Below are 12,919 nucleotides of genomic sequence, written 5' to 3'. Positions count from 1 at the left end.
CCTGCCTCCCAGACTTGCTGCTGCTCACAGGTGCTCAATAAAGCCTGACTCAGCAGTCTCTCTGGACACGCCCACAGTGCAGAAGAGACTTAGTCCAGAGATGGTTTTAGAGTTGTTGCTGTTTTCATTAAAATATCTTAATTGGCCCTGCGTTTTAGTTTCCTCTCATATACGTTCATCTTTCAGAAATGATCTTTAGTTCCTTTGGTTCTAATATTAATTGTGCAATAACCAGAATATGACAAGATACACAAAACCCCCACCTCCAGGAGACATCCAACTGGGCAATGAGGGCTCTTACCTTGTTTTTGAATTTTTAAAATCAAGATCTCATCAACATAAATGCGTTACTTTCATGTGTACAATATGACTCAGTATTCGTACAGGAGGATCCACATTTGGAGGAATTTTGGTGGCAGCCAAGGCCCTCCCCCGCCCCCAGCCACCCGCCCCTGTGAGATTCAGTCCTTCTAGATCTCTAATATTCAGCAGTTAAGTGATTGGGGTGGAATTTTATTTTTCTCGTTTTCCAAGTCAACAGATGTTATGTTGGGCATTGAGTTAGGTTCCCAGGGCCCGCATGCACATCTGAGCCTCTTGCCTAGGAGGGCGGCAGTCACCTCCTGGCCCCTCGGCCTTGATGAGAAGTGCTAGAGTGAGCAGGAGCATGCGCATTCTTGCAATTACTTCAAACAGCTTCATCCTTCCGTCCCCAGAGCCCCTGATGAAGGCTTCTCAGCACACTTTCACAGAGCCCAGCGGGGGTGTGGCAGGGTGAACAGTCTGAGCATCTCACCCCTCCAGCCAGCTGCCCAGGCCAAAGCTCTGGCTGTGGCGTTGTGGCTGGCTTTTCATGTCACGGGGTGTGTTGTGTTAGTTCTTAGAGTTATGATTCTAGCCGCTTACTAAACAAGCAAATAACATTCCTCCAAAATGACTGAAATCGGTTGGATTTATTTCTTTCTAAAGTTTGTACATTTACATATATCATATACATATTTTAAATCCTTCACTATTTTGCATGATTTCTATTACATAAAAACCATTTAAATGCAATAAATTCTGTTGTTGTAAAACAACAAATTATCTCCAACTTATAAAAACACAGGAACAGTCATATTCATGAACATTTACACAGGAGAGAAATGTACTCTATACATCACAGCTTCTATACACATCAGGTGACTGCATGGTTTAGCTTTACCTCAACAACAGTGAAATAGGGCAATATTTATATACAACTATTTTAATAAAAAATAAAGCAATTGTAAAATGTAAACTTAATTTTCAAAATATTCTTCCAACACTTTAACAATATCCACAGAAATCACTGTTCCCCTCAAAAGGTGACCACCACAACCGCCACGCTCCTCGGGGAGATGGCGTTTCTCGAGTCTGGTGGGCAACCAGGAACAGGTTTCCTACAGGGGTCGGGACCACGAGCTCGCCCAAGGCTGCCAGTGTGACGGTCTGGCCACTGAAAAGGAGCAGGCTGCCATTTGATCACTACTTTTCACAATGTGCAGGGACCTGTGGCACCAGGACCGCGACGAAGCGGAAGGGACTGGGGAGGAAACCCTGACGGTGAAGGGAGGATCTGAGCCCCAGTAAACGTAACCCGGTTCATAGGCCGGCCAAGTTCAAGGCTCGTTTTATGTGGTAAAGGCTGCACACCACTGCCCTTCCGCCTGTCCTACGGGAAGCGGGGCTGCGGTACCAGCTCTCCGTTTGTGTCAATTCCGCTCTGGAAACAGCCTCTGAGAACCCCAGGAGAAGAGAACTCCAGAGGACCGTGCCGGGGCCTTTGCCCAGCAGCTCTGACAGGGCCCCGGTGGGACCTCGCCCAAGAGGGCTGCCTCCCCTGACCCCTCCACGGAAATGAAACCTTATCCGCTTCCAGAAACGCGGGTGCAAAGGAAAAGATATCATCTGTCCCTGGTTACAGTCCAGAGGGCCACCTTGTTTCTCGCCAAGACAAAGGACGTGGTCTTGGTTTCGGTCACGTGTCACCGCGGGGACGCGGGCACCCTCGGCAGGGTCGGCTGGGTGGACAGCTGGGTCCCTGCAGCCCCGGAAGGTGCCCGTGGACCAGCCCTGGGCTCCGGGGAGCCCCTCTTTGCGGAGAGTCACCTGCCAGCCTCCGCGGGGTCGGAGCAGGAGTCCAGGCCCCAGTGGGACCTGAACCGAGCTTGTGCCTGGGGCTCCCGGAGGGCACCTCCAGAATTCTCCCTAGTAACCAACATTTCCCAAGAATTGACACTAAGGTGCTTTTTCTTTTATAACACTGTTGGTGAAAGCTGAGCCTCCAGCCTGCAAAGGGAAACCCGTCACAGCCAGGCTCCGCCCAGCTCGGGCCGCGGAGGGCTGTGTTCCTCCCCGTGACCCCCTCACAAAGGAACATGCAACCGAGAAGCTGCCCGCCCCCCCAAGGACGCTGGGGAGCGGAGGGCCCCCACCTGCCAGCCAGCCCCTCCCCGCGCAGCGTCTGTCCAGGTCCTGCCTGCCCCGGGGGCCTGCAGGCCGCAGCCACCTTGGTCCATACCCGAAGCAGCGCTCCAGCGCTCTGCGTCTCGAGTTTACATGACTCGGGGCACTCACTGTGTACACGTGTGCAAGCGTGTGTACACATGCCAGAGGCCCCATGTACCAGAGCCCTCAGGGCAGAGGACAGGCCACGGCGGGCCCCCCCCGGGCAGAGGCCGCGACTCACACCTTCCCCTTTAACTCTTGTTCCTGCAACTCAGAAGTATCCTAAGGGCGTTAGAGTCAATGTGCATACGTACTCTCCATGCAGGAGATATTATTATCCAGGCCAAAGGGTTACTTGACTTTACATTAAAAGTCCCAACGGTCCAAATGACTAAGACCCCACATTAAAATTTTAAAGTTTGTTACCCCTTTTTGTATGTGGTTTCTGAATTAAAGGGATGCTTCTGCAAATCACTGTGGTTCTCAGGAGGAAACACGCTAGTGGAAAAGAGACCCCGCAGGGAAGCAGGGCCAGTGCCCTGCATGTCAAGGACAGATGAGGAAATGGGATACAACTGCAACAATAGTTTGAGACTACAGGTAATTAAGAAAACGACTCAAGGGCAACCACCACCACCGCAGTCAGGGGCCGAGGCTGAGCCCTTTAGCCCATGGCTCCCACGCTCTGAATCGGACCCGCGGGACGACAGACAGGCAGGTGTGTGTAGACAGACGCACTGCACTCAACCACTCACTCACACACACTCAGTTTTGCTTTAAATTACACCAACATGCTGGTTAATAAAGTCTTACTCTCTAGTGGTCTATTTATATACCGTTAAGATAAGCAGTAAGCTCAGACAACTAAGGCCAGCGGCTCTTCTTTGGGGAGAGGCAGGAAAAGAGACCTAAGTATAAAAATATTAAAGTTTTCACCTGGTCCACAGTCTGTCCTGACATTCTTTTACCTGTGACTTGACGCTTAGCTGGTGCAGCCGTAGACCCGGAGGGCAGTCCTGGGTCTCGGGGAGCCTGACCTACTGCAGGGGTTGGTGATGTTCTTCAAGGTGAAGAGGGTGAGGACGCAGGGCTGGGAGGGTGGTGTGAGCTGCTGTAAAATAGTCACAGGTACGTAAATGATATGCCGGGCACTTAGCTGATTCTTCTGAAAGCTCTATTTTTCCGGACTAATTACAACAATAAAGAACGTGTGCTCTAGAGCATCACATTTTGTAATAAGCCCCAAATTGTCAGTTTGACTTTAAGTGCTCTTAATACTGAAGTTGCTAAGACTGCACAGGTTGCCTGTGGTTTTTTTTTTTTTTTTTTCTTTCTTTCTGTATATTTCAAATTATAATGAGCTACCCCCACCCCAGCATTGTACACAGTACACCGAAATAGTTTAACAAAGTTAGTTCAGAGTCCTTTTTGCTCTGGTGAGTCAAAGCTCAAAGATGAAGTTTCCTAGCATAAAATCTTATTATTAAAAAAAATTAATCAAAATATCATTTGAATTTAAGTTTAATAAAACAGTACCACTATATAGACTCTCAAAAAACTGCATTATATTCAATCCTATGAGGTTTTACTTGCTTGTCATACCACACTGGTTAAGGACAAAAATAAATCTGATGTACGCACACTGTATACTGACGTACAGTCTACACGCTGACACATAGAGGTGCACACAACTACAAATACCCACGATTACAACACCGGCAGGAGACAGGAAGCATACTCGTTGATGTCTGACATACTATTAATATAAACATTCTCCAAAAGCCTGCGACATCACAGATGCGCAGGTAAATCACAGAGGGTGAGCCAAAGAGACCTGGGAAGCCTACCGTATATACAACTACTTGACCTGCGGTGTGGAATGACCAGGCCATTGCAGTCAAGCCCACAGCCTGCCCTGAAGGGCGTCTTTCCTGACTCTCTGAGGATGCCCTCCCTAGGCACTGGCCGCTCGCGGTCCCAGGCAGAGGCGGCCCACTTGGGCTGTGGGTGCTCTGGGCACAGGAGGGAAACAGCAATGGCTCTGGACCGCAGTCCTTGGAGAGTGAGACACGGGTGAGAGAGCAGAGGCGGGGCAGAGCCCCCTCACGGCCGGGGGGTTATTCCACAGTGTGAGCCGCTCATCTCGGAGGTCCTCCGGGGGTGACTGCCGGGGTGGACTGCTGGCCCAGGAGACAGCCAGCCAGAGAGCCTTGGAACCGGGAAGGCGCGAAGGCCCAGCTCCTTACAACGTGGACTGATCTTCTGTCAAAGGAACTCAGGCGCTCCATGAAGAAAACTGGGTGCTGGTTGAGGCCTGGCCACCCTCGTTATCAGCTAGGCTCGACGCGGAGCCAGTCCTCGCTGACCCTCTGGTTCCTACTTAACAGCACTAATGCATCAACTGCAAAGACTCTGTCGGTTGAAAAGCGAGCGGAGCGGGGCTGACCGCTGCTGCAGCTGAGGAAGCGGGTTCCCCAGACCGCTGAGCCCCAGCTGGGCCCCCAAGAAGCTCCACTGTGGAGCTCCGGACCCTCAAGACTGGGAAACGCCCTGTGAACTCAGGCTTAAAAAAGCTTGATGGGTGACTACAAGGCAAAACACAAAAAGAATCCAATTCCAGTGACCTAGTAACTAAACCCAAGGAAGGGTTCTAAGTAAGACCATGGAGAAACTTCTCAAAGGTCAACTTTTCCCCAGCTGTCTACGGTTAGGGGTGAAGGCAGAGAAGAGGTGCAGTGCGCAGCCAAAGCCAGCCCCGCCTGATGTGAGAGCATCTCCCTCATCTCTGTGGCTAGAGTGGGCAGGCCAGGGCCAGCAGGAGGCACCTTCTCTGCTGGGCAGGTGCCCCCTCTCCAGGCTCAGGGGGTCCTGCTTTGGCCGCAGGGTGAAACACACCCTCCGGAGGCCGATCCTCGGTTGGCCTTGGGGAGCTGGGTGGATTTTCTCTCCCAGAATCAACTCCTTCACCTCCCTGCTAACTAGGAAGCACGCCTCGTGTTCACAACGAGGGTTGCAGCTGGAGAAGCAGAGGACCCTTCACGGTCACCCCTCCTCTTTAGCTGAGATAAACAGAACAGGCCCACAGGGCTGCAGTCCCCAGACACCTCTCCACACGCTGGTTTTACTGAGGTTAATCAGACGCACAGAGGTGTTGCTTGGTCTAATCAGGCATTACTAAGAGTCAGCAGATGATGGTTTTTAAGAAAAGCATACTTCAAATGATGTCTACGGCTGGCAGTAAAATAAGGACCCTGCACCCTAATAACTAAGTCTTGATTGCTAAAGAGAATCCCTGGTCCTTTCCTGGAAACGCCAACACATAAGGTGGGGGTATACCTTGAGACAGCTGCTTCTAAAATAGGCAATTCTACCCCACGACTGTCACCAAGGTACTCTGGTGACTCTCAAGGTTTTCTAGACTAAAAGCTGATATGAGGTGTATTTCTGTAAAGAGGACCTATTAGATGGAGGCTGACCTCAAGGCTCTGGTGCTGAGAGACAGGTAAGGGGATGGGTGAAGGCTGGGGGCAGGACCTTCAGGAGGAAGCCAGGCCCCCTGTACCGTGAATGGGGAGCCAGGAAGGGGAAGGTCTTCAGCGTCCCCTGACCAGACACCCTAGGAAAGCAGTGGTCACAGAGGAGTCACGGCTGGCTAGGGGCAAGCCTCGGAGAGTCCAGTCTCAGGAGAGGCCCTGCCTCCCACAGGACAAGCTCTTGGCCTGCGAGGGGCACTGTGTCAGACAGTCCAGAGGCCTAGGGGTGGGTGGGGGGTGGCTCTTAGCTCTTGACCTAGCGACAGCAGTCTGGGATCCTGGCCCACAACATGACCTCTGAGGCTGTTTCCCGGGACCAACTGTGGGAACACGGCATACACAGCAGCTTGCAAAGCGCCCGCTCAGCTCTCTCTCCATCGGCACGTCCAGGAGCTCTGGAGACGCATCAGCAAGTCACGCAGCAAATGCCGATGCTGACCAGGATTTCAGAGCCGCGACGCTGCCTAAATGCCGCAGCAAGTACCATTCCACGTCCGTACAGACGCTAAGGGACACACACAGAGACACTCGACACACACAGACACACACAGACTGGGAGCACACACATTCAAGCCAGTCAAGGATGTTTCTTTTTCTTTAGTTATTGAAGAGATGACGTGGTCTCGGCACCTCTCTCCCCTCTGCTTAGGATAAAGATCTAGGCAGAAAACACACATGCTGATGATTCCAATTCTAGGAAGAAAGACTAGTTCCTTGTAGAAACCGTGGATTCAGTCGGAAGCACTACAGAGAAAGAACCATGTACACGGGACATGTCGGTAACCACCCTGGTGGTTTCTAGGTTTCGTGAAACAAATTCAGTTACTGCCTTTACCTAAACAAGACAAGAGGGTTAGAGGGAGCTTTTCAAAGACGTGGCAAAAATGCCACAAAGCAAGCAGCTATAACCTTAGAGAGGGGCTTCTCTCCTGGGCACCAGCAAACATGGGCATTTCTGCAGCCGACGGAAGTGCTGATAAATAGTCCTGTGTAAACGCTGGTGCATCAGGACAAGATACCACTAGAAACTGCAGGGTTCAAAAGTGGGTTTTCTCTGACTCCCTGGAACTGTGCTATCCACGCAGAGTCCCTGCATCTTTGGTCATAGTACCTTAACTAGTAAACTGAGCACAACCAGAGCAAATGTCTGTGGGAGAGAGAAGAATATTCAGAGTGGTTCTGTTAGTTCCAAAGTTGTGGAGATCCTAGGGTTAAGGGTCGCCAAGTTTTCAAGTTTCAAAACCAGAAACTTCTAACTCAGAGTGGGCACACTTTTCATCTCTCTCTCCTCCTCAATAACATACTGTTCTGTTTATTGCCCTGATTTTCAAAGGGACTGTCCCTCGAACAAGCTTATGACTGTTCTGAGCAGAGGCGAAGAAACGATTTAGAATCAAGGATTTACTCTGGGGACAGTTCAGAACAGAGGATGAAGCGGTGGTCACAGGGGTGGAGGCAAGACCAGACCAGGGGATGCTGCGCTGCCACCAGGAGGCAGGGTCCTCAGCTCTGCAACCATAATTCCTTCAGGTTTCATTCCTTTCAGATTTAACTATGAAGAAGCAACATCCTATTGCCAAGGAACTCTAGGGAAAAGCTACGTCTTCCTTTCTTATTTTGCTCTGATTAAGGAGAGAAGGGCTCCATTTTGATATTTTTAGGAAGACCCCCAATTCTTACAACCAGGAGATAATGCCGTGCTCATGTATATAAAAGAATCTAATTCCTGGCTGGCAGGCTGTCCATCGCAGATGGCTCTGGATCCCTCGTCTGGACGCTGCGGGGGTGAGGTAACAATTTCCTGCGGACCAAACACACGCCAGCTGCTATAGCCCCGAGAGTCCGTTATCGCCACTGAGATGCTGGGTTTGGAAAATACAATGGACTGCGGCCGTCTTGCCTCAGCCTCTGAGACTCCACTTCCCTCCTCCTTGCTGGGCTGAAATGGAATCCACACTTCCAGCGAGCTAGTGCGCTTCCTGCATTCCCAGTCCTGAGGTCCTCACCCCCCGCCCCCTTCGGGCCGGGACTCAACACCAAGTGCTCAGAGGCCCAGGGTCACAGGGCAACAGCGCCTCCCTCCACGGGAATTCTTAAGCGAACTTCTGAGCGCGATTCCGCCTCTGTGACTGGGCACGGTTTCACAAGAAAAGGCTCCTACCAACTCTGGCTAGAATTTTCTAAACTACAAAGGTTTGTCCAGTTAAGTGTTTCACAATGGATTCAATGTTTAAAAAAAAAAAAAAGTGTAACAGCTGATTTGTACACAAAACAAGTGAGCAGAGTGCAAACGAGAGAAACCGGAGAAGTGACCCACAATCCATTCTGAATCGTGTCCCCCCCTCACAAAAGGTGCATTAGTCATCAGGTAGCAAGTCATCAAAGCAAAGAAATCAAGAGCAAAGAGATGACCTGTACAGAAACTAACAAAAATATACAGTGGGAAAGGTTACCAATGCACCATTTAGTCACAGACATTTTTTTTTTAAATATATTCATGGATTTACCAGAAAGATCTTGAAAACCTCTTGTTTTGCTCCACGACCAGCACTTCCTGGCCACAGATGGATCCTAAGTAACTTTCTGCTTAATGCTCGGCGTTTCAGGCCGGTGGTCTTTCCGCTCCGACACGTTGCGCTTGACCTTGGCAGTGACCGGAGACGTGTCTGGGTTCAGCGAGGGGCTGGAGTGCGACTTCTTCAGGCCCGTGGGGCCCCCTCTGCCGCCGCTCAGGAGCTCCAGGCCCCCCTCTTTCAGGAGGCGGACATACATCTCGTAGCGGGTTTTCTGAGGGGAGTCAGAGAAGAGGGGTCAGGGACACTGTCACAGCGCAAGGCACAAGCCAGCCCACGGCCCAGGAAAGGGCTGGCTCTCGGGAGACTGACTGAGGGGTTCACTGATTTGAGGAGAGACTGTGGGTTTTCCTTTGTTCTGCATTTTTGCAGGAATGGTGTGCAGATGGAGGAAGCATGCTTACTGAATGCTCAGCACCAGACAATGTAGCCTCTGGTTTTGGGGACCAGAAGGTGCTCAGGCCTGCAGCCACTGGGGCCACCTCGTGGGCCATGGCCGAGGCCTCCCCTGAACCTGGCGGGGGCGCCCGGTTCTCCACTTCCAGCTTGAGGAAGCAGTTGGTGATGGACTTACACTCACACTTCCTGGAACTTAAGCTCCTGATCCGACAGGACCACTCACACTTCCTGGAAGGCGGCCCTGGTTTCCCGTGACCGCGTTTCTGCTAGGATTACCAACACTCACACTTCCTGGAAGCCGGCCCTGGCTACCCGTGACCACGTCTCTGTGAGGATTACCAGCTTCTCAGAGTTGCCTTCTTGTGAAATCTCAAACTATTTCCTGATGATTTTCTTCATTCTGCACATTTATGTGTTTTTCATCAACTGTTCATTGAGTGTCTACTATGTTTTAAACGACTCCTTGATTTTCCTGTCTTGAGCATCTTGTTCTAAGAATAATTGAGAAGAACACTGTAGAGACTGTTTTTCCCTAACCCTAATTGATGCTCCTGCTTTTTTTTTTTTAAGTTTGTATCCAATCACTATACAGAGCTATTTTATATATATGTTGCAAATTATAGAAGGGTCTCGGATTCTCAGTTTGATAGACTGTAAAATAAGTCTCCCATCACAGTGATTCAACACAGGAAGGATTTGTAGAGGCCTAAAGTATTTTCTTTCTAAACAAAAGAACACATCGGTTATAAATTGTCTCAACAAAGGCAGGCAAAGTCTGTTACAACAATAAATCTTTTAGAGATTTGTCAGGTTAGATTGAGATTTTGTATATCTCAGTTTTAAGTTAATAATTATGAAGCTGAAGCTACTGGAAGCTACTTTTTCAAGTTGTTTTGTTCAAAAGTAGGGAAAAGCCACTAGCCCTTAGGTCTGCTCTGGGTTTGGTCAGCGTCCATGTTGGGGTGCCAAGCTTTGGTTGGTGAAGATGACATTTATAAGGTACCCACACGCTAACTGCAGGTTATTAATACAAGAATCACACACAACTGGTACATTATCATCCCTGTCTTACAGGAAAGGAAAGAGAGGCAGCGATAAGTCCAGGAGTCACAGAAGTGATGTCAGGATCTGGACTCAGGAACCTGACTTTAGAACCCACACTCTGAAGCTCTATGTCCTCCCTGGATGTGAAAACACAGGCGTGAGTGTGTACTTTAGGATGACAACTCTGCCACACGCTGAAGGTTTGGCCAATCAAAAGCCACTTTCAACCCCCCTCCTCTCCTACGTCCCTCCCACTACAAAGGTTGATAAAACCAAACACTGACTTTCCCAGACTCTCTTGCAGCTAAGATGGGTTGCGTGATGCTTTGGCCACTGAGGGGTAAGGAGAACGCGCCTGGGGAAGCAACTTGCTTTCTGATAAAGAGGGGCTTAGGAGAATCACTGGTGTCAGCCCTTCCCTCGTATTCCTAAAGCTGCAACCCACGACACGGGCAGCAGGCATGAAGCAGAGGGGCAGTACGCAAGGCCTGAGGGGGAGGCAAAGACAGAGAGAGCCCAGGCTCTGGAGCACAGAGTGGCTGGACCCAGCGCTCGTTGTCCCTGCTACCTCTGACTGTCTCATTAAGCGTGAATCGTACATTCCACTCTTCATCAGGTAGTGGTATTTTCCCCACATTTTTTCCTTCCAGTTCCTCAGAGATATGATCGGCACGCAGCACTGTGTAAGTCTCAGGTGTACAGCATAATGATACGATGTCCATGCATCATGGAAGAGTGATCACAGCAAGTTAGTGAAACCCCTTGTGTAACACAGACACGAAACTAAAGGAACAGAAGAAAAAGGATTTTCTCTGAGATGAGAACTCTTAAGGATTTATCCTAACAACTTTAATATACAGCATGGAGCAGTGCTATCTCACTTATCACGTGTTCCATCACATCCTAGCACTTACTAACTTTGTAACTGGGAGTCTGTACCTTTTGACAGCCTTCATCCAATTTCCCCTCCCCTAATGGATCTCCAGAAAGCTGATCTCTTCTGTTATGAGTTTGTTTATTCATTTGTTTGTTTTCTATGTAGAAATTACCTACAACACGGTAAGCTCCAGTTATACAAACACAGTGATTCAACATTTCTGTACATTTCAAAATGATCACCATGATAAATCTAGTTACCATCTGTTACCGTGTAAAGATGTCACATAATTATTGATTCATTTATTTTGCAACTAGAAGTCTGTGTCTCTCGACTGCCTCACCTGTTCCCCTCCTTACCCCAGCCCTCTCTCCTCCGGCAGCAGCCACCTGTTAGCTCTCTGTACCTCTCTCCTCCGGCAGGCACCTGTTAGCTCTCTGTGTCTACGGCTCTGTTTCTGTTGTTCTGTCTGTTCATTGGTTTTGTTTTTTTTAGATTCCACTTATAAGTGAAATCATGTAGTATGTGTCTTTCTGACTTACTGCACTAAGCATATCACCCTTTCGGTCCATTCACATTGTCAGAAATGGTAGGATGTCCCTCTTTTTATTACTGAGTGGTCTCCATTGTTCATGGACCACATCTTCTTTGTCCATTCATCTGGTGGTGGACTGATGTTGCCTCCATATCTTGGCAGTTGTAAATGATCCTGCCATGAACACTGGATCGCACTATCTTTTTGAGTTCGTGTGTTCATTTTCTTCACATATACACCCAGACGTGGGAGTTGGGTGACGTGGTAGTTCTATTTCTAGTTTTTTTGAGGATGGCCCTATGTTTTCCACAGTGGCTGCCCTCATTGTTTTTAATTGAGGTATAGTTGATTCACAACCTTGTGTTAGTTTAAGGTCTATAGCAAAGTGATTCCATTTCATAAATATTTTATATAAATCTTTATATGAGTGAAGGTTGCTCAGTCGTGTTTGACTCTTTGCGGCCCCATAGACTGTACAGTCCATGGAATTCTCCAGGCCAGAATACTGGAGTGGGTAGCCTTTCCCTTCTCCAGGGGGTCTTCCCAACCCAGGGATGGAACCCAGGTCTCCTGCATTGCTGGTGGATTCTTTACCAGCTGAGCCACAAGGGAAGCCCAAGAATACTGGAGTGGGTAGCCTATTCCTTCTCCAGTGGATCTTCCTAACCCAGGAATCAAACTGGGTCTCCTGAATTGCAGGCAGATTTTTTACCAACTGAACTATGATTATATAAATTTTACCAAAATATCTATCTAAATATCTTTATATATTCACCTAAATATATTTATATAAATATCTTTATATATATTTATAAAAATATCTTTTTCTTTATAGGTAATTACAAGATATTGAATACAGTTGCCTGTGCTATGCAATAGCTCCTTACTATTTGTCTATTTTATATACAGCAGTCTGTGCCTATTAGAGCCAAACTCCTACTTTATCCCTCCCCTCTGGCTGCACCAGCGTATAATCCCACTAACAGCGTAGGAGGGTTCCCTTTGCTCCACATCCTCGCCAACGCTTGTTATCTGTGTTCTTTTGATGACGGCCCTTCTGACGGGTATGAGGTGTATCTCACTGTGGTTTCGGTTTGCATCTTCCTGATGATTAGTGATGCCGAGCACCTTTTCAAGCGCATCAGATCAGATCAGTCGCTCAGTCGTGTCCGACTCTTTGTGACCCCGTGAATCGCAGCACGCCAGGCCTCCCTGTCCATCACCAAGGCACTGCTAATTGTTGATGAAAGCATCACTAATTGATACATATTCCAGTTTTAGTAAAGAAGTAACAAAGGAACAAAATACTACTCTTTTCTCAGAAAGCTACATAAGGGTTTAATAAGGGCATTTGCTAATAAAAATACATCATCAGTATTACATAGTAGTCTATCATCAATGAAATCTAAATCTATTCATTCCAGGAATTTAGAGAGTTAATCTGTCTCTATAAACTGCTTTGGTGGCAAGATTAAAATGCAAGAAAGAA

At 48.6% G+C, this 12,919-nt stretch overlaps 1 protein-coding gene across 9 annotated transcripts in view; it reads right to left on the bottom strand.

Moving 5' to 3' along the window:
* Positions 1-934: 934 nt before the first annotated feature.
* The window catches only part of PSD3 (pleckstrin and Sec7 domain containing 3), a 495,595-nt gene continuing 483,610 nt past the window's right edge, over positions 935-12,919 (bottom strand). For all 9 annotated transcript variants that reach the window (XM_027529597.1, XM_027529598.1, XM_027529599.1 and 6 more), the window contains one exon: positions 935-8,789. In XM_027529597.1, coding sequence (XP_027385398.1) covers positions 8,574-8,789 — 216 coding nt within the window. In that variant the 3' untranslated portion in view covers positions 935-8,573. The remainder of the gene's footprint in view (positions 8,790-12,919) is intronic.

Source organism: Bos indicus x Bos taurus, chromosome 27, assembly GCF_003369695.1.
Source record: "Bos indicus x Bos taurus breed Angus x Brahman F1 hybrid chromosome 27, Bos_hybrid_MaternalHap_v2.0, whole genome shotgun sequence".
Taxonomy (NCBI): Eukaryota; Metazoa; Chordata; class Mammalia; order Artiodactyla; family Bovidae; genus Bos; species Bos indicus x Bos taurus.
Note: the sequence above shows the minus strand (reverse complement) of the source record. Positions and strands in the feature narration are given on the sequence as shown.